Source organism: Somniosus microcephalus, chromosome 6 (genome assembly GCF_052327205.1).
Source record: "Somniosus microcephalus isolate GS21.2 chromosome 6, FLI_Smic_1.0, whole genome shotgun sequence".
Taxonomy (NCBI): Eukaryota; Metazoa; Chordata; class Chondrichthyes; order Squaliformes; family Somniosidae; genus Somniosus; species Somniosus microcephalus.
Window position 1 is genome coordinate 122,358,871 of NC_140992.1, and position 26,036 is coordinate 122,384,906.

Here is a 26,036-nt window from a genome sequence, read left to right on the forward strand (position 1 = left end):
ATCCCCAGAGGTATCCTCACCATCCCCAGAAGTACCTGCAACACCCCCAGCACATGGGTATGCCCAGGAGGGCACCACGGACTCCCGGTCGGAACCCGAGGTACTGTTGCGACGTTCAGGAAGGACTATCACACCCCCGGACAGACTAAATCTGTAGAAGGGGTGAATGTGATGAAATATATGTCTTCATCAGCCCCTGTGTTTTACCTGCATTGTATTGTGTGTACCGCCCCCTTTTCCCCTATTGTGTGTATTGGCTCCGCCCCTGTCTTTTGTCATATAAAGGTCTCAAGAGCTGTATGAGTCATTCTGCCAGACGAATCCGATGTGGAATGGCGTGCAATGTTCTTAGCGATTAAAAGCCTTCAGTTGAATCCTTTAACTTCTTGTCTTTGAGTTATTGATGGCACATCAATGACATTTCGTTTGTGCCATATTCTTGCGGTCTCTGTTGTATCTCTGCAGCGCCCTGTGCTGTTGCTTCATATGATACCGCAATGCTGAAAGCCTTGTCCAGCGTAAGGTCCTTTTCAGATAAAAGCCGTTTCTGGGTTCCTTCACTTTGAAGCCCACACACAAACTTATCCCTTAAGGTATCTGCCAGTCCCGTTCCAAACTGGCAGTGTTTCGATAGTTTGCGCAGTCTGTTAAATATTCAGCATTGCTTTCATCCTTATGCTGGTTCCGTTTGTGAAACTTGAATCTTTCTGCTATCAGCAGCGGTGTAGCATTTAAATGTTCTTGTTGTATCGTCACTATGTCTCCAAAACTCTTTTCCACTGGCTTCGCTGGGGTTACTAGATTTCATAATAAGCCATATGTCTTTGCACCCATTAAATTTAACAATACCGGCGCTTTCTTGTCATCTGACACCTCATTTGCCTTGCAGTATATCTCTATTCGTTCGACATATGTAGTCCAATCTTTGACTTCATTGTCAAATGCGGTGATACTGCCACTCTTCGGCATTTTGGGTGTGGTTTGATATGGCTTAAAATGGCGTCTCCCGTGCTTTTCTCCCTCCCCCGCTGCTGTCAACGTCGCTTTCGGTGGTCCTCATGGCAATGGCGGTGCCCTGTAGGTTTCGCGCACTTCTCCTGTGCTGCTGCCAACACCGATCTCGGCGGTCCTCGTGGCAATGGTGGCGCCTCGCGGGTTTCTGCGTGTCTCTCTCCCTCTCCTCGACGCTGCTCGGCCCCTGAACACTGGCTGTGTCCTGTGCGCTCTGCCCTCTCTCTCTCTCTCCCGTCGACGCTGCTCGGCCCTTTGCTGTGCCGCTCGGTCGGGCTCTAGCCCGCCGCTGTCTGGGAAGGGTCTGCACACTACCTGTTGCCAGCCTGTTTCGCTGGACTACCGCAACTGGAAAGCCAAGCCTGGCTCTCAACAGCCTCCCCCGCAATTCTCGAGTCTCTGCTGGATGACTGGGCGGTTGCCCGTGGTCGACGCCCGTGTCTCTGGTCTTGACCTCCAATCTACTGGTCTCCAGGAACGAATCCCTGGGAGGTGATGCAGAGTTGCAGGTAGGATCGAATTTGCCTCGTTGCCAATGTTGTGTCCATCGGTAGTAAGACACAAGACTGCAGGAGAACGGCACAACAGGTGTTTACTCAACGTGGCTCACTCTGGAACTGAACTATACAGATTACTACTCAGTGCTATATACAGGTGTGGTCACTGCCGGTACTACAGTATACATGAGCTGTAAAAAGTAGTTCCCCCCTTAAAGGTATATACATTACAGAAGGAGTTCAGCGAAGATTCACCAGGCTGATACCTGGGATGGCAGGAATGACGTATGAGGAGAGATTGGGTCGATTGGGCTTGTACTCACTGGAGTTTAGAAGAATGAGAGGGGATCTCATTGAAACTTATAAAATTCTGGCAGGACTGGACAGACTAGATGCAGGGAGGATGTTCCCGATGGTCGGGGAATCGAGAACCAGGGGTCACAGTCTAAGGATAAGGGGTAGGCCTTTTAGGACAGAAATGAGGAGGAATTTCTTCACCCAGAGAGTGGTGAACTTGTGGAATTCTCTACCACAGAAGGCAGTAGAGGCCAATTCATTAAATGTATTCAAGAAGGAGTTGGATATATTTCTTAAGGCTAAAGGGATCAAGGGGTATGGGGAGAAAGCAGGGACCGGGTACTGAACTTGGATGATCAGCCATGATCGCATTGAATGGCGGAGCAGGCTAGAGGGGCCGAATGGCCTACGCCTACTCCTGCGCCTATCTTCAATGTTTCTATGTTGTTGGTCGCGGTGGCCCAATATTATTTAGTTGTTGGTAATATTGTCGTTTGTTTGTTTCTTGGGGCCCTTGGTTGCCGCGATTCCTTTCCATTCTCCTTCTGTTGTCCTTCCGTCGATTGATTGTCCCGAGGCTGATGTGCCTTTCGAATGAGCTGTGCCTCTGTTGTTGTTCCGAAAAGTCTGTAACTGTACTGCTCGAACTGATCGAACTGATTTCTTGTGGAGACAGGTCTTTAGTTTATACTAAACGAAGCCTGCTAATCTTGTTAGATTTTGGGCGGGCTCAGTAATTTTGATTGGTCCCATTTATTTAACTGGTTTTGGGATTGCTTCGAAATTGGCTTAAGTGCGTGAAGTGGTTTTTGGATGTCTTTCTGAGTGGTTTAAAATGTTGTTTGATTGTCTTCGACTGCTGGGGTCAGGGTCCCTTTTGTTGATCAGTGGCATGTACTGTATTATTCATGTTCTTGATGGCTCTGTAATTTTTAGCGGGAACTGTCCTTCCGTAGGCCTATTGTCTTTATGTATGAATGACTGAGACGGTCCAGAACATTCCCAGACAATCTGGCCTATGCCAAATACTCAAACTGTGTGTTTTACAGTGTCCCATTCCAACTCCTTTGTCGCAGCCTTCCACAGGCCTGGACATGCCTTTTTTTTTTAAATGACCAAAATCCTGGGGTTTTAACTTTAAGCCTCCTTTTGTCCAATATTCTTTTAAACAGTCCAAAAATCTCTTCTCTTCTTGGTTTGGGGGAATCTGTAGAATTTTGTGAACCTTACAGTTTTGAATCTATCCCATTTAGCACGGTGGTAGTACCACACAACACGATGGAGAGTGTCCTTCGCATGAAGACGGGACTTCTTCTCCACAAGGACTGTGCCGTGGTCACTGCTACCAATGCTATCATGGACAGATGCATCTGCGACAGGTAGATTGATGAGGACGAGATCAAGTAGGTTTTTCCCTGTTGTTGGTTTCTCACCACCTGCCGGAGGCCCAACTATGTCCTTCAGTAGTGGTGCTACCGAGCTACTCTTGATGATGGACATTGAAGTCCACCACCCAGAGTACATTCCGTGCCCTTGCTACCCTCAGTGCTTCTTCCAAGTGGTGTTGAACATGGAGGAGTACTGATTCATCAGCTGAAGTAGGTGGTAATCAGCAGGAGGCTTCCTTGCCCATACTTGATCTGGAGCCATGAGACTTCATGGGGTCCGGACTCAATGTTGAGCACTTCCAGGGCCACTCCCTCCTGGCTGTATACTGCTGTGCCGCCACCCCTGGTGGGTCTGTCCTGCTCTTGGGATGATGGAGGATTCTGGCATATTAGTTGAAAGGTATGATTCTGTGAGTATGACTATATCAGGCTGTTGCTGTGGGGCAGCTCTCCCAATTTTGGCACAAGTCCCCAGGTGTTAGTGAGGAGGGCTTTGCAGGGCTGTCTGGGCTGGGTGTGCTTTTGTCATGTCTGAAGCCAGTGCCAAGTTTGATGCCGGGTGGTCCATTCTGCTTTACTCTTGTTTTCTGTAGTGGTTTGGTACAACTGAGTGGCTTGCTAGGCCATTTCAGAGGGCAGTTAAAAGTCAACCACATTGCTGTGGGTCTTGAGTCATGTTTACACCAGGCCAGGTAAAGACGGCAGATTTCTTTACCCAAAGGACATTAGTGAACTAGGTGGGTTTTTACGGCAATCCGATAGTTTCATGGTTACCATCACTGATACTAGTTTTTTATTTAATTAACTGAATTTAAATTCCCCAGCTGCCATGGTGGGATTATGAACTCCTGTCTTCAGATCATTAGTCCAGGCCTTGGGATTTTTAGTCCAGTAACATAACCACTATGCTACCGTTCCCATTTCATGGGACAGTGTAGTGGGAGCTTTACTCTGTACCTAACCCGTCCTGTACCTGACCTGGGAGTGTTTGATGGGACAGTGTAGAGGGAGCTTTACTCTGTATCTAACCCGTCCTGTACCTGACCTGGGAGTGTTTGATGGGGCAGTGTAGAGGGAGCTTTACTCTTTATCTAACCTATGCTGTACCTGCCCTGGGAGTCTTTGATGGGACAGTGTAGAGGGAGCTTTACTCTGTATCTAACCCATGCTGTACCTGCCCTAGGAGTATTTGATGGGGCAGTGTAGAGGGAGCTTTACTCTGTATCTAACCCATGCTGTACCTGCCCTGGGAGTGTTTGATGGGACAGTGTAGAGGGAGCTTTACTCTTTATCTAACCTATGCTGTACCTGCCCTGGGAGTCTTTGATGGGACAGTGTAGAGGGAGCTTTACTCTGTATCTAACCCATGCTGTACCTGCCCAGGGAGTGTTTGATGGGGCAGTGTAGAGGGAGCTTCACTCTGTATCTAACCCATGCTGTACCTGCCCTGGGAGTGTTTGATGGGACAGTGTAGAGGGAGCTTTATTCTGTATCTAACCCGTGCTGTACCTGCCCTGGGAGTGTTTGATGGGACAGTGTAGAGGGAGCTTTACTCTGTATCTAACCCATGCTGTACCTGCCCTGGGAGTGTTTGATGGGACAGTGTATCCAAGTTTGCTTGCAATGTATCCAAGTTTGCTGACGATACAAAGCTAGGTGAAAAAGTAAGATGTGAGGAGGACACAAAGAGCCTGCAAAGCGATAGACAGGTTAAGTGAGTGGGCAATAAGGTGGCAGATGGAGTATAATGTGGGGAAATGTGAGGTTATTCACTTTGGTATGTTTGCGTTTCTTGTACTAGGACACCCAAATCTCTCTGAACACTGAGAGTTAGCATACATGTACAGCAAGCAATTAGGAAGGCAAATGGCATGTTGGCCTTTATTGCTCGAGGGTTGGAGTACAAGAGTAAGGAAGATTTGCTACAATCGTACAGGGCTTTGGTGCGACCACACCTGGAATACTGTGCACAGTTCTGGTCTCCTTATCTAAGGAAGGATATACTTGTCTTAGAGGCAGTGCAATGAAGGTTCACTAGATTGATCCCTGGGATGAGCTGGTTGTCCTATGAATCATAGAATCATAGCAAATTACAGCATGGAAGGAGGCCATTTCAGCCCATCGTGTCCACGCCAGCTGACAAAGAGCTATCCAGCCTAATCCCACTTTCCAGCACTTTGTCTGTAGCCCTGTAGGTTACGGCACTTCATGTGCATATCCAAGCACTTTTTAACTGTGGTGAGGGTTTCTGCCTCTACCACCCTTTCAGGAAGTGAGTTCCAGACCCCAACCACCCTCTGGGTGAAGAAATTTCCCCTCAAATCCCCTCTAAACCTCCTACCAATTACTTTAAATCTATGCACCCTGGTTGTTGACCCCTCTGCTAAGGGAAATAGGTCCTTTCTATCCACTTCATCTATGCCCCTCATAATTTTATACGCCTCAATAAGGTCTCCCCTCAGTCTCCTCTGTTCCAAAGGAAACAACCCCAGCCTCCAATCTTTCCTCGTAGCTAAAATTCTCCAGTCCAGGCAACATCCTCATAAATCTCCTCTGTCCCCTCTCTAGTGCAATCACATCTTTCCTGTAATGTGGTGACCAGAACTGTACACAGCACTCTAGCTGTGGCCTAACTAGTGTTTTATACAGTTCAAGCATAACCTCCCTGCTCTTGTATTCTATGCCATGGCTAATAAAGGCAAGCATTCCATATGCCTTCTTAACCACCTTATCTACTACCTTCAGGGATCTGTGGACATGCACTCCAAAGTCCCTTTGCCCCTCTATACTACTCAATGTCCTACCATTTAATGTGTATTCCCTTGCCTTGTTAGTCCTCCCCAAATGCATTACCTCACACTTCTCCGGATTGAATTCCATTTGCCACTGTTCTGCCCACCTGACCAATTTATTGATATCTTCTTGCAGTCTACAGCTTTCTTCTTCATTATCAACCACACAGCCGATTTTAGTATTATCTGCAAACTTCTTAATCATACCCCCTACATTCAAGTTTAAATCATTGATATATACCACAAAAAGCAAGGGACCTAGTACTGAGCCCTGCGGAACCCCACTGGAAACAGCCTTTCAGTCACAAAAACACCCATCAACCATTACACTTTGCTTCCTGCCTCTGAGTCAATTTTGGATCCAACTTGCCACTTTGCCCTGGATCCCATGGGCTTTTACTTTCGTGACCAGTCTGCCATGTAAAACCTTATCAAAAGCCTTGCTAAAATCCATATGCACTAAATCAAATGCACTATACTCATCGACCCTTGTTACCTCCTCAAAAAATTCAATCAAGTTAGTCAGACATGACCTTCCCTTAACAAATCCATGCTGACTGTCCTTAATTAATCCGTGTCTTTCTAAATGAAGATTTATCCTGTCCCTCAGAACTTTTTCCAATAATTTTCCCACCATCGAGGTTAGGTTGACTGGCCTGTAATTATCCCTTTCTCCCTTTTTAAACAAAGGTACAACGTTAGCAGTCCTCTGGCACCACATCTGTAGCCAGAGAGGATTGGAAAATGATGGTCAGAGCCTCTGCTATTTCCTCTTTTGCTTCTCTTAACAGCCTGGGATACATTTCATCCGGGCCTAGGGATTTATCCACTTTCAAAGCTGCTAATCCCCTTAATACTTCCTCTCTCACTATGTTTATTTCATCTAACATTTCACACTCCTCCTCCCTGATTGCAATGTCTGCTTCGCCCCTCTCTTTTGTGAAAACAGGCGCAAAGTATTCATTAAGAACCATACCCATGTCTTCCGCCTCCACACACATATTATCTTTATGGTCTCTAATAGGCCCTACTCTTTCTTTATAAATACATTAAGGGCAAGAGGATAACTAAAGTATCTTTGAGTTTTCCTTGATTTTACTTGCCAAAATGTTTTCATGCTCTTTGTTTGCTTTCCTAATTTCCTTTTTAATTGCACCCCTGCACTTTCTATTCTCCTCTAGAGTTTCTGCAGTATTGAGCCCTCGGTATCTGTCATAAGCCTCCCTTTTTTCTTTATCCTACCCTGCATGTCCCTTGACTTCCAGGAGGCTCTAGATTTGTTAGTCCCACCCTTTTTTCTTTAAGGGAACATACTTGCTCTGAACCCTCAGGATCTCCTCCTTGAATGCCTCCCACTGCTCAGACACTGATTTACCTTCAAGTAGCTGTTTCCAGTCCACTTTGGCTAAATCCCATCTCAGCTTAGCAAAATTGGCTTTTCTCCAGTTGAGAACTTTTATTCCTGGTCTATCTTTGTCCTTTTCCACAACTACCCTAAATCTAACTGAATTATGATCACTAGCACCAAAATGCTCTCCCACTGATACCCTTTCCACCTACCCAGCTTCATTCCCTAAAACTAAGTCCAGAACCGCCCCTCCCTTGTTTGATTGAGTAGATTGGGCCTATACTCTCTCGAGTTTAGAAGAATGAGAGGTGATCTCATTGAAACATAAAATTCTGAGGGGGGATTGACAGGGTAGATGCTGAGAGGTTGTTTCCCCTGGCTGGAGAGTCTAGAACTAGGGGGCATAGTCTCAGGATACTCTGTACCTGCTCTGGGAGTGTTTGATGGGGCAGTGTAGAGGGAGCTTTACTCTGTAACCGACCCATGCTGTACCTGACCTGGGAGTGTTTGATGCTAAAACAGGGTACCCAACATGGCAAGTGTTCTATTCACTAGCGTTAACATCCATCAAGTTGATAAGCATAAATTTCACAGAACAACATTATCAATGAAAACAAACACCATGTTCCTGGTTGGATATTCACACATAGATTTTATTTTCAGTAAAACTAGTCGATACAGCTGAACTACAATGCAACACTCACAACATTTAATATAGAACAGGGAAAGGATTGTCACAGATAGAAGAAAATGTGCAGCAACAGGGAATAATAATCCACTCTGTCCACAAACTAATAACAGGGTGAGGAGCGAGTGTTGGAACAGATCTCCGAAGGGGAAGGCGAACTTTAACAAGAGCGTGAAATAAGATGGATTAAAATTGTAAACACAAACTAGTAGCAAATCACAAGTAGCAGAGGGCCAGTACAGTGCGCCTCCAACCCACAGCCCAAATCACTCAAGCTGAGATGTATTTGGCCTCCTGGGAGGACGTCAGTGCATGGGGAGAGTACAAATTATTTCAAAGAGGAACTACATGATTGAGCTTGGGTTCCAGGGAAAGGCGGCGAAGGATGGGGAACCCAAGAATGATAGGTTACAGGCTCTCTGCAAAGCTCACCATCTAGGTCAACTTGACTACCCGCTTTCTACAGTTTTTCACAGCCTATGACGCAGTAACTAAACCATTCACGTATCTGGCCATTCACACGCTTCAGGAAGAGACAAAGGTTGGAGCCAGCCTCATCTAAAACAGGTTTAGATAGAGTTTGTAGATGCGGGTATTGGATCACATTGCTCTGTTGGTATATAGAGTAACAGAATAAGCTGGAAGGGCGTAACTCAAATGATGTTTTCAATCAGAAACGATTATGCTGTAACCTCAAATATGCTCCCTCATATTTCTAGAAAGCTCCTCTATTTAGTGGCAGGAAGACACGCACGGAGATCAAATGACCTCAGTTTTTTGACACCAATTCAACTTACAGACATACTTACACGACAGCACAAGGCCTCACACTCATGTCCATGCACCTCTCAGACCCTGCTTGATCTAGGAAATATCAAATCTGTCAATGATGACGATGGCACGTACCAAAAACCAGACACACGTGGTCCTAGAATTGGGGCGAGGGGAGGGGAGAAAATCTGCCTAATCGCCAGCCAGTGATTCATTTTGGAAAGTGCTCATGTGTAAATGCTTAATGAAGGCAGGATTAGGATCAGCTGTACTGCTCCTGATAGTTGAATAGCTTAACAACATAACATAGATGTACACAAAAAGAATGGCCATTTAGGCAAGGCGGCAGAGAGCAGCCGGCCCCCTGTGGAACTGTACCACAGGAAGAGTAATTCACCTCAGCAAAGGAGCAGGGAAGCAAATTACAGAATAGAAACAAACTCCTATGTCAAGCACGGCAGATTATCAGTAAACATGAGCTGGACTGAGGTCTCCGAGCAGTTGAGAACAAGATCAGAGATTAAGCCAGTCTACAGTCACCTGGAACAGCACTACCAGCACTGGAATAATAAAGTGCTTGCAAGCAATTTGAGTAATTTGAGACATGGCATGCGGTGAGTGTAGCGTGCTTGGGGGGAACAGGTGACTTTTGACCTATGGTTTCCAAAGCTCTCCACCACTGGGGTTCTCCCTGTCTCATGTCTGGATATGTTGTAGATTAATTGATAGAGATTGTTTGCTATGATTGGTCAACAACTCCATTAACATTGTATCGCGCGACTACCAGGATGGTAGAAGGTCAAATTTCATCTAGCAATTCCTATGTTCAGTTTACAAATCAAGACAAGCTGTGATGCTTTGCCATTTCTCCATGATGTACCATAGATTGTCAAGGCAAAGGATCACCGGCAATTCCTCACCGAGTGAGAGACCAAACTGAAGCGGGTTATCAGAGAAAGGCGTTACCTTTTCTACTGAGGCGTTTTCGGGGGAGGGGGTTTACTGGATCAACCGCACTCATGCAATAAGTGGACTGTCACATGAGTATTCTCCATTTCCACTCTCACTCCTTACAATGATCACGGTCTTGTGGATCCTCAGTCAGTGCGAGGAGGACAAATAAGAAAAAGGGAGAAGAATATGTCAAAGAATGCCATGTCCTGTAGCACGTGGTCATTTTCATCAAAGTCAAACAGAAGAATTGAGCCTACAGATGTTGACAGATTTGCACCAATCTTTCACAAGGGAAGAGATGGGCTGCTAAGTCATTGATATTAAATACTTTGGCCTGAAATTCCATGCCCTTTTAGGCATAATTCTAGGGTATAAGCAGGGCAAGTTACTTTTTGTTTGGGTACTAAAATTTGCCATTCATCCAAAATCAATCCCCCTGAATTCCCTCACATTTGTTGGCCCTCTCTCCCTCAAAAGGCTGCTGAGGCTATGTCAATTGAAAAATTAAAAACTGTGAGGTTTTTGTTAGGAAACAGTATCAAGGGATATGGAGCAAAGGCGGGTAAATGGAGTTGAGCTGCAGATCAAGCCATGATCTAATTGAATTGGGTTGGAGGGGCTGAATGGCCGACTCCTGTTCCTATGTTCTTGCCGTCCACTGAGTGGCGACTCAGCTCTTTTACATATATGATAATGAACTCCAGCGGCGCTGCAGCTCGGAGGTTCGTGCTTTTACACTTGCAACCCGGTCCGGGTAAGTTAGACTGAGAATTTATAAGATGCAGCTGTTGCCAGGATCATCTGAGAAAGTGAGGAGTTTGAGAGGCTGAAGAGTGTGGATTTTTTCGGTAGAGATATCTGCAACTGGCAACGACTTTTTTGCGATAATTTGTTTGACATTAGCCTGTGCAGACCTGGACTTGCCTCTCATGGTTTCTGACAATGTCAGACCACCTGGAGATTTACGATTCCCCCCCCCATTCCATCCAGAGTGAGGGTTTCTCAGGAACAAGTATGACATTACCTATGGGCATAATCTTGTATATTATCACGGAAGAGAAGCACAGGATGGAGCAAATCAGGTGGATTTAAGGAGGATGGACTCCACCAGACATTGCTCCCCCCCCCCATAGAATACACAGGCAATGCAGGTCACATGAAGACCTTAGTGAGGAGATGTGTAGAAGAGCGTGCTTCACTAAAGGAACAATAGAGTAGCTCTGCCACCTACTGCAGTTACGATCATTTGCACGCACTGCCCCCTCTGTGACTATGAAGGTGATGACAGTACTCACCTTTTATTGCACAGGGTTATTTCAGGCCGCCACAGCCGACCTCTGTACTTTCAGCCATAGGTGCATTCGTCAGCTGACTGATGCACTTTATAGGAGAGCTGGGGCATTCATCACATTCAGCGTTACGGCAAGGTAGCAGTAAAGCAGTGCCATTCATTTTACATGGTGCTGCTGGCTTTCCGAAGATCCCAGGTGCAATCGAAAGTACCTCACACTTCTTAGTGAGTTCCTGCAGAAAAGCCCTCAACAGGAAGGGCTTCCACCCTCTAAAGGTACTGATTGTGTGTGACCACATGCAAAGGAGCTTCCATGTCAACAGAAGATATGCTGGAAGTTGTCATGATGCATCGAGATTCAGCCCTTCCTGACCCCTTTTGGGAAGAAAATTACGTCAACTCATGGCTTGTGGGTGAGAAGGCCCACCTCCTGCTCCCATCAATAATGATCACACCAAGAGTGGCAGCCCCAGCTGCTTTGGAGGAAGAAATACATGAAGGAGAGCATCACAATGACCTTCACTGACTGTTGCAAAGGGCATCAGAGTACTTCCCATCACTGAAGTCTCTCTTGGTTAACGCAATCTACCTTTAATGTCGGTGCCTCATCTCCTTCTCCCCCACCTACAAATAAAGGAACATTCTTTCAATCCTAGAACAGTACAACACATCAGCCCTCTTTGCCCCTACCTAAATGACCATGCCAATAATCATCACCAGATTGAATAAGTCAGCACCAAATAAGCGTACTCTTTCCTCTATGAATGTAATCATCAAGAATAGCAAAGCACAACATAAGTGCATGCCCCAGTGTTTATTAAAACCAAAGTCTAAAATGAACACAAGCCAACCTACTTTTTCCTAACATCGTGCCTTTCTGTCACCTCTTCTGAGGTGCAATCTGAAGGTCAGGATCATGGGAGGTGGTTGGTTGCTCGTGTTCTACAAAAGGCTCACAGGACTGAGGTGGCTTTCCTCTCAGGGCAGCTGGCTCCTGGCAGGGAGCTGCTCCTGGCTGCATCTCTGGAGCTTGTTCCTGGCAGCCTGGTGTCACTTCCTACATTCCATTGGTGTGATACTCTGAGGGGAAAGGCTGGAGGCCTGACAACTGCTGCTATCCTGAGAGGTGGAGAAACCGACTGGTCCCTTGCTGCTTCTTAGGTGGGGGTCTGCTGCAGATTCCAATGAAGCAGCTAGACATTCCACTGATATCTTCAATGAAGAAAAAGCTTCCCTACAAATGATGGCTGTAGATGCAAGAGGCACACCTGTCAAGAGTGCATTGTGAACGGTTTGTTGTACAGCTGCACTTTTAGAGGATGAAGATCGTGCTGGTGCCCAAGGAAGGGGAGAATGACAGGTGTGTTACCTTGCCTGCCCTGATCATGTCTTTGAAATTGTGCATCACTGGTCTGCAGTCCTGAGAATGAGAGCGTTAGCACTCAGTGCTAATGCCATCTCCCTCCATATGGCATGAGTGATAAGTTTCCTGCCATGGACATCGAGCACTGTCTCTCCTCCATCTCTATTTCATCAAGGAGGTTTTGCAGGTTGGACTCTGTGAAATTGTGGCATTTTCTTGGTCCCTGTGCCATCCCTTGGTCCCTGTATTGACTGCATCTGCCAGGTTCTCCTGTGTTAAACATTCTTGCAAAGTGGCACAAAAACAAGCCATGAGACATCCAGTCAAGCCAGCTGACTGAGTGAGCCAAGCATCGTTCCTGCTGCTCCTCCAGCCACCTGCTGCAATCTTCAACCAGAACTGGCTTTTTTTAAAGGCTGCACTCTAATTTCCACATACCCCAGCAGATTACTCCCATTTTACACGGGTTTTACAGCAATCACTGCTCCAATGGATATGCAAATAGGCTGACCCATGAAATTCTGATGTAAATACCTCTCCAGACTAGTGGAGGCCCAACACATTTTCTATTGGTGTAACATCGGTGCAACTCATCATATGGAATTTTTGAGGCCCCTGTTGGAAGAATCAATCATAAAAAATAAAAAATTCCAGGGAATATTAACAAATGCTTGAACATATGTAAGGTCACCACCGTCACTGGTCTCACTGAGAGGCTTGTGAATAGCATGAATGTGTGACGTGCGGGCGAGTGAGGATAAATTTCAAGCCATAAGATGCCGGGATGGTGATTCAATGCACTGCATCACACGACAACAAGAGCCCAATTTGCACTGTTCAAGGGAGCCACCAACCTCTCTCCAGTACAACATGAATGATATTCAGCCATTAATCCTGATGAATTCTGTCTCATTTTGCACTCGAGTGCTGGACGCAGGTCTTGGGTCTATCGGGGAGGGGGGCCTCCAAGGGCTAAGGGATGGTCCCTTCAAAAGTAATGGAGCCACATCATCGCATTAAGGGACCCCAGACCCTGACACAGGGATCAATTCATTATCTTTACATTAAATGGGGAAGGAAGATTTGTAACTGTGGTACAGTGGCAGTGCTTTAGTGATATTGGTATGGGATTTCAGAGTTTGTAATATGCCACTCCAGATCAGGAGGGGAGAGAAAAGCCCCAGTGTCAAAAGGTCATCATGCCAACATTGTTTATCAATGTCAAAATACAATAAAATCCAATCTCTTGAAATCAATGGGAATGAAAACCAGGCAGTTTCTATAATGGGCAGCTGATCTGCAATGCCAGTTTTACGTCTGGACTGCAAGTTGAAAATCTATCCCCTTGTTTCTACAAACTGTGCTATTTACACCAAATTACACAGGCTGTTCCAGCTCAGGAACTGTCGTCAGGTGTTAAGAGTTTTCCAGTTGAATTCTGACAAACGTATAACCATAAAATTCCACTGTAATCAAACTCTGAACTTCCCCTCACATTCTACAGTAGCCTTGGTTCAGGAATCACAGGGGATTATACAATCGTCATCCAGCCACACAATTGGCAACAATCAGTGCACAGTACATCGTCAGTCACTCATCGCCGCAACCTAATGACAAGTGATGTAAGAAAATACAGCCTGGTGCTGGCTTTGTTGTAATAAAGTGTTGCTACGTCAACGATTGAGCAGGCTGGCTGAGGAGGGGGCTGGTGTCACAAAAAAGTCCATCTTTGGTGGTGCAGCCCAGGGATCAAGAAAGCCTCTCTTTAATGGGGGTCTGGACAGATTAGAAACTGCCCTTTCAACTGTGGACTGGGTCCAAATCCAGTTCCTACAGGTAGTACTCGAGACTATTTCCACTGGAGCAGGAAAGGCTAAGAGATTTAATTGAGGTTTTTACGATTATGAAAGGCTTTGATAGTGAATAGTGAAAGACTATTTTCTCTGATTGGGAAGTCAGTGACAAGGGGCCATCAATTTTAAATTGTCACTAAGTGAGCGAGGAGAGAGATTAGGAGAAACTTCTTTATGCAGAGAGCTGTTGAGAGTATGAAATGTATTCCCACAGGGAGAGACCATTGCATCTTCTAAAGGAAGTGTAGATAAACATTTCAAGCAGAGGAAGATACAGGGTTATGTGAAGAGAGGTGGGCAGTGGAATTAGTTTTAGATTGCTCTAGCAAAGAGCTGGCACAGACACAATGGGCCAAATGGCCACCTCTGTGCTGTAAACCTCTATGGTTCAAGGGTAAGGCCTTTCTCTAACGGAGGCTAGGAAATGTATTTGGTTCGGTACTGTACTGTCAACTCTGGGCTTATGGAACAAATCCAGCTCACACTGATGGGATGAAGATATTCCCTCTCTGATGAGGACTGGGTGGTTAGCATCATCGATCTTAGGGAGAGGGGTCAAAGGTTTCCTTTCCCCTACCAGGTACCATAGATCTTAAATGAAGTCAGTCAGGGCAATCTCAATCCAGGTCCCAGCAAATAAGTGATGAGTGCATGCCGCAGAACTGTTGTAATATTTTAATTTCTAACTAGCACAAGCTTAACATGAATGAAAATACCACATTGGTACAGCAAGGGAGGTAAGGGTTTTAAGCACGCTGTCAGGCAGTCTAGGGGGCTCTGTACTATACACAATATATTGGAGCCACACTTGTCTGATTGAAGTCTGCACAATGCTACCACTACGACAACGCAATTCAAATTCCCAGCAGTATCGTCTCTCGGCTTGAAGAATTTAGACACAGCAGACACACAGAAATGAATACACAGGTACATTCACACTCAAGTGCACCCATGCACTACAAGCATTCACTCACTCACTCACTCGCTCACCTCTCTCTGCTTGAACACAAAGACAAGTAAGAGTGCGTGCACCTGCTCTCCCCTCCCTTCCTTCCACACACGCATTCTTCTTCAGTTAGTTATGTGTTGATCGGATTTCAACTGTCCTGGTTTTTTGGACTTTGAAATCCCCAAATTGAACACAACGACACTAAGACGTCGTGGCTGACTCTTCAATGGGTGGCCTCGTCTTTACAATGCGTTAACGTGGTGGATTTGATTAACTAGCACCCATTCTTCTGATGTCTTCAGATTTGTGACCTCCTTATACACATCAGCTAGAAGGCCCTAAAACATAAAAAAAATCTCAGTGTGAATGAGGGGAGATCCCAGCACTTCAAAAATCATCCTATCACCTTAAAATTGTTAAAAGGGAAAACAACGTTTTAGTTTATTTAGAAACCTAGGCAATAGGCCCAAGCCCCACAGGGCAGGTTGCCACCGAGATTGAAAAGAGTAGAAAGGAAGTGTAGAATCAAGAAGTAATGACTACATGGCATCATGTGTGAGTTTTAAAAGCCTAAAGGGTTGTAGGAGGAAGGGAAGACTGTGAAAGAGAGGCTTGAGGTACTGGGAAAGAATGAGGTAGAATAGAAGACAGTGCAATGAGTCTTGATTTAAACCAGTGAAGATGCTGACAGGAGGTATAGTGTGTAGACCAGTGTTTGTAGTATTTGAAGAGAGGAAAGTTCAGAGAAGCAATGGCCATCACAGTATCAATGAAATGCAAGCAGAAAAGAAGGGCATGATGAAGAGAAGTTGGAAGACAAGAATACAAACAACTGTCAGATGACAAGTACTTTATTGTGTCTTGTCCAAAAGTGAGAGAAGGGAGTTGGAGGAGTCTCCCCACTCTAGGTGGGTGTTATCAAGTTCAGAGGGAAATAAGAATGCTTTGGCAGAAAAGAGTGCTTCTTGCAGGCAGAGATCACAATGCAGACATGTGGGCGTGCCATATAAGCATATAAGATCAGAGGAGATAACGAGGCCAAGAGATTTAAAAGATGAAGGAGGAATAGGAGGGAGCTAGCAAGATTAGGGAGCTAGCAAGATTTGCGGGCCTTTGGCCTGACTTGTTAGGGACATTAAGATCAGTGTCTGTGGAAAAAAATGAAAGGAAGAAGATTTTTCATTGTCCCAAATGAAGGGGCTGGAGGAGATTGAGATTTATTGAGTCAGAGATTGTACTGTTAGAGGATGGTGTGTGACCTGAAGGAAGTTTAAGATTGTAGAATAGAATCATCAGCAAATCTTAATGGAAGGCTATTGAAATGGAGAGGGAACCAAGTGGGAAAGGGAACAGGGTGCTGGAGAACCCGTGGGTTGCTGGAAAGGATGATTGAAGGTCACAGCAAAGGCTAATACAAGTAATATTGATTACCATTAGTCTGAAGAGGTCCTGTACCATGAAACCGCCAACAACTAATTCACTAACCAAATCAGTCCCAAGAAAACCTGTATGAAAGAGGTCATCACCTCACCTGGGGCCAATAACCAACAACATATCCACAATTAAGACAGATGTCAAGGTTACAGTTAAGAGCTAATGCATGTGGGGACTCTATTAAATGGTGATCTGATCCCTAGTCTTATCAAAACCCAGCAAAAACAGTCAGTCAAAACATCCTGGGAGAGTTTTCAGGTAGTAGCACAGATAGGAGTAAAGAAGATGCACAATTCTCCTCTCATATTACACTGTCTGATATTACATATATACAGATCACAGTGGAAAATTACACATATACATAATATATTGATACATATTAGTGTGGAATTATACATACATAATACTGATATTACATACATACATTACACTCATATTATACTGATATTTTACATTTATGTGTGACACCATGATATTGCACATATATTAGTGTGATATTGCACACGTACATATTATACTGTCCTACTGCATACGTACATTACACTGTATGATAGTTTGAATACACATATATACAAAAGTGTGCACACATTAAATGTGTGCTTTAAAAGCACACCTGACACTAAACACATTTTACGTGCAGTATCACACACATGCATATTACGTACATGACACTCTGCACGTACACTTCACATGCACAATACCATGTGAACACTTTGTGGCAGAAGTAGGGATACATTATTTCACAATACACATAATATCACAATCATGCGTTGCAACTGATGAAACACACACATGCATAAGTGATGTAACACATGTGCACTACAAATGATGCGACACACACGCACATTACACACACACTGTGACCCACAAGCACAAACACACATAAAATGGATGTTTACTCCCATACATATGTAAATTATTTATTCATGAGACAAACTTACCAGTAATTAGTTAATGTCTGAACAACCTTCTGTTTCCTGGAGAAGAAAAAAAAAGTTATTTTAATAACAATTGGAGTGATAATGAATTCCCTGCTACTCTTGGACAGCTCCCAATGCTGAATATCTGTCCAGTGTCTCTCAAACTATAACACTTTTGATCCCTACATCCCCAGGACCTGGCTGTGATCATGTCCTATAGCTTATTTTGTTGTGACATCGGAACAGCAGGTGAGTGTGGTGGTGTATGCACTGGACACTCTTGCCTGGCATTGTGGCATTGGGCACTCCATCTCCATGTTACTGAGTTGACAGTCTTGGTGTTGCTGGTGTGAAATGAATAGATCGAAGGCCGTGAGCTTGCTGTCTTGCAGCAGCCTCGGCACAGGCTGTGGAAAAGGTCATCTGCCGAGAGTGTTCAAAGAAATGGGAGCTGTGCTCAGTAAGCCCCTTGCTCATATCATAGAATCATGGAATTGTAGAATGGTTACAGCACAGAAGGAGGCTAGTCGGCCTGTCAAGCCCATGCCAGCTCTCTGCAAGAGCACTTCAGCTAGTCCCTCTCCCCCGCCCTTTCCCTGTAGCCCTGCAAATGTTTTTCCTTCAGGTACTTATCCAACACCCTTTTGAAAGCCGTGATTGAGTCTGCCTCCACTAACCTTTCAGGTAGTGCATTCCAGATCCGAACCACTTACTGCAGAAAACGGTTTCTCCTCATATCATCTTTGGTTCTTTTGCCAATCACCTTAAAATCTGTGTCCTCTGGTTCTTGACCCTTCTGCCAATGGGAACAGTTTCTCTCTATCTACTCTGTCTAGACCCCTCATGATTTGGAAAAAGTTCAAGCCCATGGAATAAAAGGGACAGTCTATCCACATAACTGAAGTCCATCATCCCTGGAACCATTCTTGTAAATCTTTTCTGCACTCTCTCTCTCTAAGGCCTTCACATCCTTCCTAAAGCGCGGTGCCCAGAATTGGACACAATACTCCAGTTGAGGCCGAACCAGTGTTTTATAAAGGTTCATAACTTCCTTGCTTTTGTACTCTATGGGCTCGATTTTAACGCAGCCAACAGGCGGGCTTTTAGGCATGTGGGGAGTTAAAATTGCCAAACCTGGGGGTCAGGACCCCTCCGCCTGGTTCCCACCTCCACGCCATTTTAACCTAGGTGTGTCTGATGGACCCGAATCAGTCCCGCCTGCAACAGGCGGGACTGGTCTTTAGGCCCTTAAACAGCAATAATTGGCCTTTATAATCCCATTTTAACAGGCCCTTGCCTGTTTAACCCTTTTCCCACATAAAACACACCTGGTGGGGATCACACCTGTGAAACCTGGCATGAACACTATTGGCTTGCTGACTATCAGCTGCAGATCCAACATTAAAGAGGATATTTGATCCGTCATCATTTGCAGATGGCAGGACTTTGTTGTCTCAGGCCTGGGGCAACTTTTAGCAGGCCTAACCACACCTGTGGAAGGTTGGAGCCTCACACACTTCTCCAGTGTGACCTCCTGCGAGACCCCTCTCGCCACCCTCACTCAGCGCTTCCTCAACTGAGGCATCTACCAGAAGCATGGGAGGCCTTTTTTTCCTTCCCTTCTTGGCATTAGAGGACCTCCAGCACCAGGCGCGGCAGCAGCAGAACCAGGCACAACAGCAGCAGCAGCAGCAGGAGCGACAGACTGCTGCACACCCACCTGAGGCAGCACAGGCCAGAAGGGGCCAGCGCATGGAAGCCCGTCGGCGCAGGAGATACCCCCCAAACAGGGTCTACAGACACAGGGTCAGCTACCTCAACATGACTGAGCAGCAGTGCCAAAGGCAGCTCCGACTTTCGCGACAGGTAGTGACTGACATCTGCGCAATGATACAGCAAGACCTGCTGCCCAGAGGACCAGGTGGACACCCCTTACCAGTGGCCATCAAAGTCACCACTGCACTCAACTTTTTTGCCTCAGGCTCATTCCAGGGATCAGCAGCAGACATCAGCGGCATCTCCCAGTTGGCCGCACACACTTGCATCATGCAGGTAACCGATGCCCTCTTTGCCCTCGCGCACAATCACATCCATTTCACCAGGGATCGCGCAAATGTGACGGCGCGAGCGGTTGGATTAGCTCATTTGGCAGACTTTCCAAGGGTGCAGGGCATCATTGACTGCACACATGTGGCTCTTAGGGCACCCCATCACAATCCAGGTATTTTTGTCAACCGCAAGGGTTTCCACTCCCTTAACGTTCAGCTGGTGTGTGACCACAAGAAGGAGATTGTGCATGTTTGTGCCAAGTACCCTGGCAGTTGCCATGACTCCTTCATACTGCGCCAGTCTAGTGTGCCTCCGCTATTCAGTCCGCCAGATCAACTTCACGGATGGCTGCTTGGAGACAAGGGCTATCCCCTAAGGACTTGACTAATGACGCCATTGAGGAGGCCAGCCAACGAAGCTGAGGAGCGCTACAACTCCAGCCACATTTCCACTAGATCCGTAATTGAGCAAACCATCGGCTTGCTGAAGATGCGCTTCAGATGCCTGGATAGATCAGGTGGAGCCCTACAGTATTCAGCAGCCAGGGTCTCCAGAATAGTTGTGGTTTGCTGTGCACTCCACAACATGGCACAGCATCGTGGCTTGCAGATTCCTGAGGACCAAGTGGCACCTCACAAACCCTCCTCAGGAGGAGGAGGAGGAGGAGATGGAGGAGGCGGTGGCGATGATGAGAGGGAGAGGGAGAGGAGCAGGAGGAGGGCGAGAACGAGCATCCTGCAGAGGCCCATCAACCAGCGGCAGCATTACACGAGAAAATTGCTGCCCGGGATGCAAGGAACGCACTCATCCTGGCCAGATTTGCTTAGCCTAGTAAATCAAACTCTTTTGCCTCGCAGCTTCTTACCTGAGCATCGACAATGGCCAAACCCTGCGGATTCCGAGCTATTTGACCAGCATCCTGACAACTGCAAGTAATCCTAAGCCCTCAATGTGAAAGCCCCATTCGCGAAATGACACACGCCAGAACTGCAGCAGTTTCCATCAGAATTTTTATGAAAAACAAACAACTGATGGCATTTTTACAAAATACACAGCATTTCACCCAAGTGACTACCCTTGTGACTATTTGTGCTTTATTTTCCTCTTATGCGTGCTCCTACGTAGTGGTTCCCCTGTGGCTTCAGCAGATGTGGAGGTCCCTTGCTCACTTTCCTGCTGCTCCTGTCTCAACACCTTTGGCGGGCGTCCTCTGGGGTGGCGAGCATGTGAGGGCTCCCCAGCAGTCTCCTGCTCCTGCGGCTGTGCAGGAGTTGAGACGTCTATCTCCGTTGGGTGTGGACTCCGGCGGGGCTCTGGCCGAGGGCTCTGCAGTAGCATGGAAGTGTGAGCGCTTGGAGAGGAGCCCCCACTTCCTTGAGGTCTGCCACCAACCTCCCTCTCATGGGTCAGGTCCCCCTCAGTGCCTGCAAGTGGCTTGAGAGCAGCTTGCTGCACATCAGGGGGGCCATGGGGACCCATATCTGCAATGGCAGTCCTACTCAGAAGGACTTCCATGAAGGTCTGGTTTCTCTGTTCAATAGATGCCCATCGCTCCTCAAGAGATGTCATTCTATTCTGAACACTCACCATGTTTTCCGTACACTGGCGACTAACCTCCTCCATGGCCGTATCCCTCCTCTCCTCTACCGTTGCCCTCCCCTCCTCTACCGTAGCCATCCTCTCCTCTACAGTAGCCAGCCTTACCATGGAGGCAGCAATCATTTGCACGTAGGTAGCCATCCTTTCCGTGTTGATGCGTTCATGCGCCACTGACTCCACAAAGGCTCTGCTCATGTTCGCTATGGACTCCTCCATTCGCTCCACACTCGCAGCGACCCTGGAGGCAAAACCTGCCAGAGACTCCTGCATCTGTGCATGGAGTTCCATCACCTCTGATCTTACGGATGGACCCAGAGGCAGAGGGTCGACATGCAGCTGAGCCAAGCTGGCAGAGTCCTGCGCCCTCCGACGAGGACTCTCCACTGCTGTCCCTGTCTCCAGAATTGTGACTTGTGAGCTGTGTTACACCAGGTGACAACACTACTCTATGTCCCAAAGGTCCCGAGGTGTGAGTGTCTGCGCTGGTGCTGGGTGCGCTTATTTCTGCTGACGCTGCGCCCTCAGAGGTTGCAGATTCCTCTGAGGAGTCTGGCTGCGCAGGCTCTTCCTCCTGCACAGTGGGGACGGGGGCTCTCAATGGTACTGTGGGGGAGTCAAGGAAAAAGTTAGAGATGTAATGCCAAGGTTACATGCACATTGCATTTTGCAGATGATAAGTCCATATGATGTAGCTTCAGAATCATTATCAACGACTCATGCAATGCCAATGAGGGGGAAAACTATTCTGTCACCAGCTTGCGGGGATGCTCCTGTCTGTCCTTCCCCAACATCCGCATCTCGGTCAGCCCCGGCAGTCTCCAGGACGCCTTCTCCCAGGGGGTGAGCTGGGCTACTGAGCGCGGCCCTCCTCCTGTCCTGGCTCGCCCTCTCCTGTTGTGAGCTCTCTTTTCCTGCAATGAGGGAGACAAGTGGCGGTTGAGTGAGAATGAAGGAGTGAGTGCAGAGATTGCATAGCATAGATACTTAGAAGGAGACAAAGATGGAGTGAGGTTGCAAGACCAAGGGTCCTCCCTGTGTGTTGTCAGTTGTGTTCAAAGCATCAGGGTGAGAGGGCTGCATGGTGGAATAGTTCTGTGAATGTGAGCATAGAGGGGGAGGTGTAGGGTTCTCAAAATTCCCACATTCCCCAAAAGTTATGGATAAAGGGACCCTGTATGGACCAGTTGTTAAAAAGGGTACCCAAAATGGCTTCTGAAACCTCGTGACCAAGGCCTGCAGGATTTTGCAAGCAAGACCCTGCAGAAGGCAGGCCCATTCAAATCCTGAAACGAAACCTAACATGCATGGATCTGTGAAAGACTTTGTCCTTTTCTAAAGCCAGACAGCTAGGTTAACACAGAATATGCATTCTTCATCTTGAAACAGATCGACTCAGGATGGACCTAATCTTGAGGCCATTAACCTTTTGCATAAATAATCGGTAACAGCTCAAGGTAGCTACCAAACCAGGAAAAGACGATTACATTTCATAAATAACAAACAGCCAGGATATTGAAGCCATTAAACAAGGAGACAACCGCCCCAAAAACAATTAAAGTGGATGACTGTAATCACTTTAGACGAGCCCGCCAAAATTAGACAAAGAACACCTGATTTGGCGCGCAGATAAGGGATGAAGAACTGGGTATAATTGTAGGCCCACCGGTAGCCAAGGTCTCTTACCTCTTGCCTCTTCGTTTGTTCCTTTCCTCCCTCCCCGCGCTGCTCGACACCGAGGATGCCCATTAAAACACCGGGGGCCAAACGCAGGAGGAGAACGGAACCCGAATCAAACACGCACAGGACACACGGAGCTGTAAACGGGCAGGTGAGACGAGACGAATGGCAACAAAAAACGATAAGCAGAGAAGGGCAGCGAAAAGAAGCGTTGGGGATGAGCGGGCACGATAAGCTGGCGTTCAAAGCATGGGTAGGAAAATCAAGCTAACGCTATAAACCGCCAACCGAACCCCAACCGCAACAAAACCGTCGGCGACCAAACCACCACTAGAAGAACAACCATTTCTGCAAGGTAAAGTACCCAACAAAGACTTTACTCCCTATTCTCTAACGGAGGAAAAGGAGGGTACTTTACACAGACGACTCCACCGCCACGCCCTGGGACCACTTGATAACGGCAGGCCCGCAGGACAACAAGAGCGAACACCAAAACCACAACCGGCTTAATTGACAGGTTTCGAAGCGTAAAAGGAACCCCATTGGTGAGCATGAATCCCTGGCCCCTCGTAGCTTAATCTAGTTAGGTATTGAGGGTGGGACAAGGGTAGGGGGATTTTAATGTGTTTGTTTCTCTCGATGTGCCATGTGTTCCCCATTCCCAAATAAGAGTAATTTTATATGCCTGTAATTATTCCAGTAATTCTCAGTGTTGTGACTTTATTGTGCCTTTAATTAAAATTACGGTTTTCTTGTACCAAACCAGTTGTCTACTCTATTTTCTGTATCGCCGCCTGTACCTAAGTCCAGTGTCTAGAACCCAGGGGTGTGGGAGTGATTCGAACTGCTCAGAGACAGTCAGGGGCAGAGCTGACTGGGCACACGCCACCCCCTACAGAAATGGCGACCACGGCAGGACACCGGCAACAGGGGTGCGATACAGTAGACAATGGTTCGGAAGAGCAAACCACGATAGAGGAAAGGATTTCTGATTATGTGTTCAGCAAGGTGAATATCACGAAGAAGTGGATCACCAATCTGTTAAAGGCTGGGCGTCTGGTAGATGCCGCAGCCAAGTGGACAGAAGGGAAGGATCACAAGAAATCCCTAGAGAAGGCAGTCTGGCTGATGTGCTTCAAGAAGCAGGTCCAGCTTTTGGACAGGCTCGTTGCAGCACAGGCAGCCGAGATAAGGGAGTCAGCCCTGGAGGTCCAGGACAAGGCTGTAGCAGGGGAGAAGTTACTGGTAGCATTGCAGGCCCTGAATCAGGAAAGCAGGAAAGGGTACAATTAATGGGAGAACATAAGGCCAGGTTGGAATACCTACAGTGTCAGGTCACCGAGGCCAAGAGCAGTGAATTGAGGGTGTGGGAAAAGAACGCCCGCCTAGCGAGACAAGTAAGAGAGCAGGAGGAGAAAGTAAAAGCAGCCTATAAGCTGGCAAGTGAACAGGGGTTTGAAGATGCAGATCATGGCCCTTGCAAGGAACAAATAGAGAATCTGAGCCTGGCCCTAAGGAAGGCAAAGGGCATGGTGTGCCTCATAAGCCCAAAGGCAGGCCAGGTGGATTTTATAGGGAACGAGGGGAGAACGCTTCAGATACCACAGGTAGTGCCAAGGGACGACCTGGTTGAGGAACAGGAGGTCCCACGACCACCACCTGTAGCGCCAGGTTTTAGCGAGGTCTGGCAGCAAGGGGGGTGAAGTTAGGGGTAGAAGCGGAGGTGGAACAACCCCCGCAAGAGAGGCTGGAGCCGGGGCCGATGTGTCCAGCCCGGCATCGGAGGTTCGGCCCACCCGTTAATGGCGAGGACGAGGGACCCCTCCAAAACCAGTTCCTATTACCCAACGGCACCCAACAGCTTAGGGCTATGGTGAGCCATATCCCAAAGCTCACCGAAAAAGGAGACCCCTTGGTCCACTTCAGGGAAGTGGAACAGGCAGCCAGCGTCAACGAGTGCGATGATGCTGAGCAGGCCAAAATGCTGCTGTTCTCTTTGGAGAGTAAGTTCCTCCAGTCCCTCTCTGACGAGTGTAAGAAGGGGCAGTGCGGGTATGAGGAGCTCAGGGATGAAGTTCTGGAGGCCATGGGGTTGAATGAGGGAAGTCCTTTCTCCCGTGTGGAGAAGACAGTGCAGCTCGAAGGGGAAACCCCGCAGGCTTTCGCGGACAGGTTATGGCCGGTGTACCGGAGTGCCTGTCCGGGGACACCTAACCAGGCATTCCTGAACTGGGATCAGCTGGTCCACTGGCTCCATTGCCTGGTGGCAAACAGTTTGCCACAGGTCCAGGCCAAGGCGGAAGCCTGGTTCGACCCTAAGAATCCCCTGACCACCGAACTCACGGTGATCAGACAGTTGACCCTAGCCTATAAGAACGGTAGGGGAACCAATGCACACCCACCAAAGGGGAAGGTGCATGAGGTAAAACCTGGACAGGGTAGGAAGGAGTGGTATCAGGAAGGGAATAACCCTTCTAGCACAAAGCTCAATTGTTACGGGTGTGGGAAGGACGGACACTGGAGGAAGGAGTGCAAAAACTCGGGAAAAATAGGGACATTGGCAAAGGAGGAACTGACGCAAATCAATATCTCTAAGGATATGGTGTTAAGGAAGCTAAAGGGATTGAAGGTGGACAAATCCCCAGGGCCTGATAACATGCATCCTAGGGTACTGAAGGAGGTGGCCCTAGAGATAGCGGATGCACTAAGGATGATTTTTCAGAATTCATTAGACTCGGGAACAGTGCCGATGGATTGGAGGGTAGCTAACGTTACCCCACTATTCAAAAAGGGGGGTAGGGAAAAAGCAGGTAATTACAGACCTGTAAGCCTTACATCAGTTGTGGGCAAAATGCTGGAGTCCATCATTAAGGATGAAATAGCGGAGCACTTAGCAAATGGGGACAGGATAGGACAGAGTCAACATGGATTTACAAAGGGTAAATCGTGCTTGACTAATCTATTGGAATTTTTTGAGGGAGTAACTGGTAGAATAGATGGGGGAGAGCCAGTAGATGTGGTGTACCTGGACTTCCAAAAGGCCTTCGATAAGGTCCCACATAAAAGATTAGCATGGAAAATTGAGGCTCATGGGATAAAGGGGAAAGTTTTGGCGTGGATAGGGAACTGGCTGTCAGATAGAAAACAGAGAGTTG

The 26,036-nt window shown here is 47.1% G+C and overlaps 1 protein-coding gene across 1 annotated transcript in view; it reads right to left on the reverse strand.

Moving 5' to 3' along the window:
- Positions 1–7,965: 7,965 nt before the first annotated feature.
- The window catches only part of LOC147116049 (sushi, nidogen and EGF-like domain-containing protein 1), a 135,539-nt gene continuing 117,468 nt past the window's right edge, over positions 7,966–26,036 (reverse strand). The window contains exons 18-19 of the mRNA XM_085990763.1: positions 17,578–17,613; positions 7,966–15,540 (exon numbers count right to left, since the gene is read on the reverse strand). Of these exons, the coding sequence (XP_085846889.1) occupies positions 17,588–17,613 (26 nt within the window). The 3' untranslated portion in view covers positions 7,966–15,540; positions 17,578–17,587. The remainder of the gene's footprint in view (positions 15,541–17,577; positions 17,614–26,036) is intronic.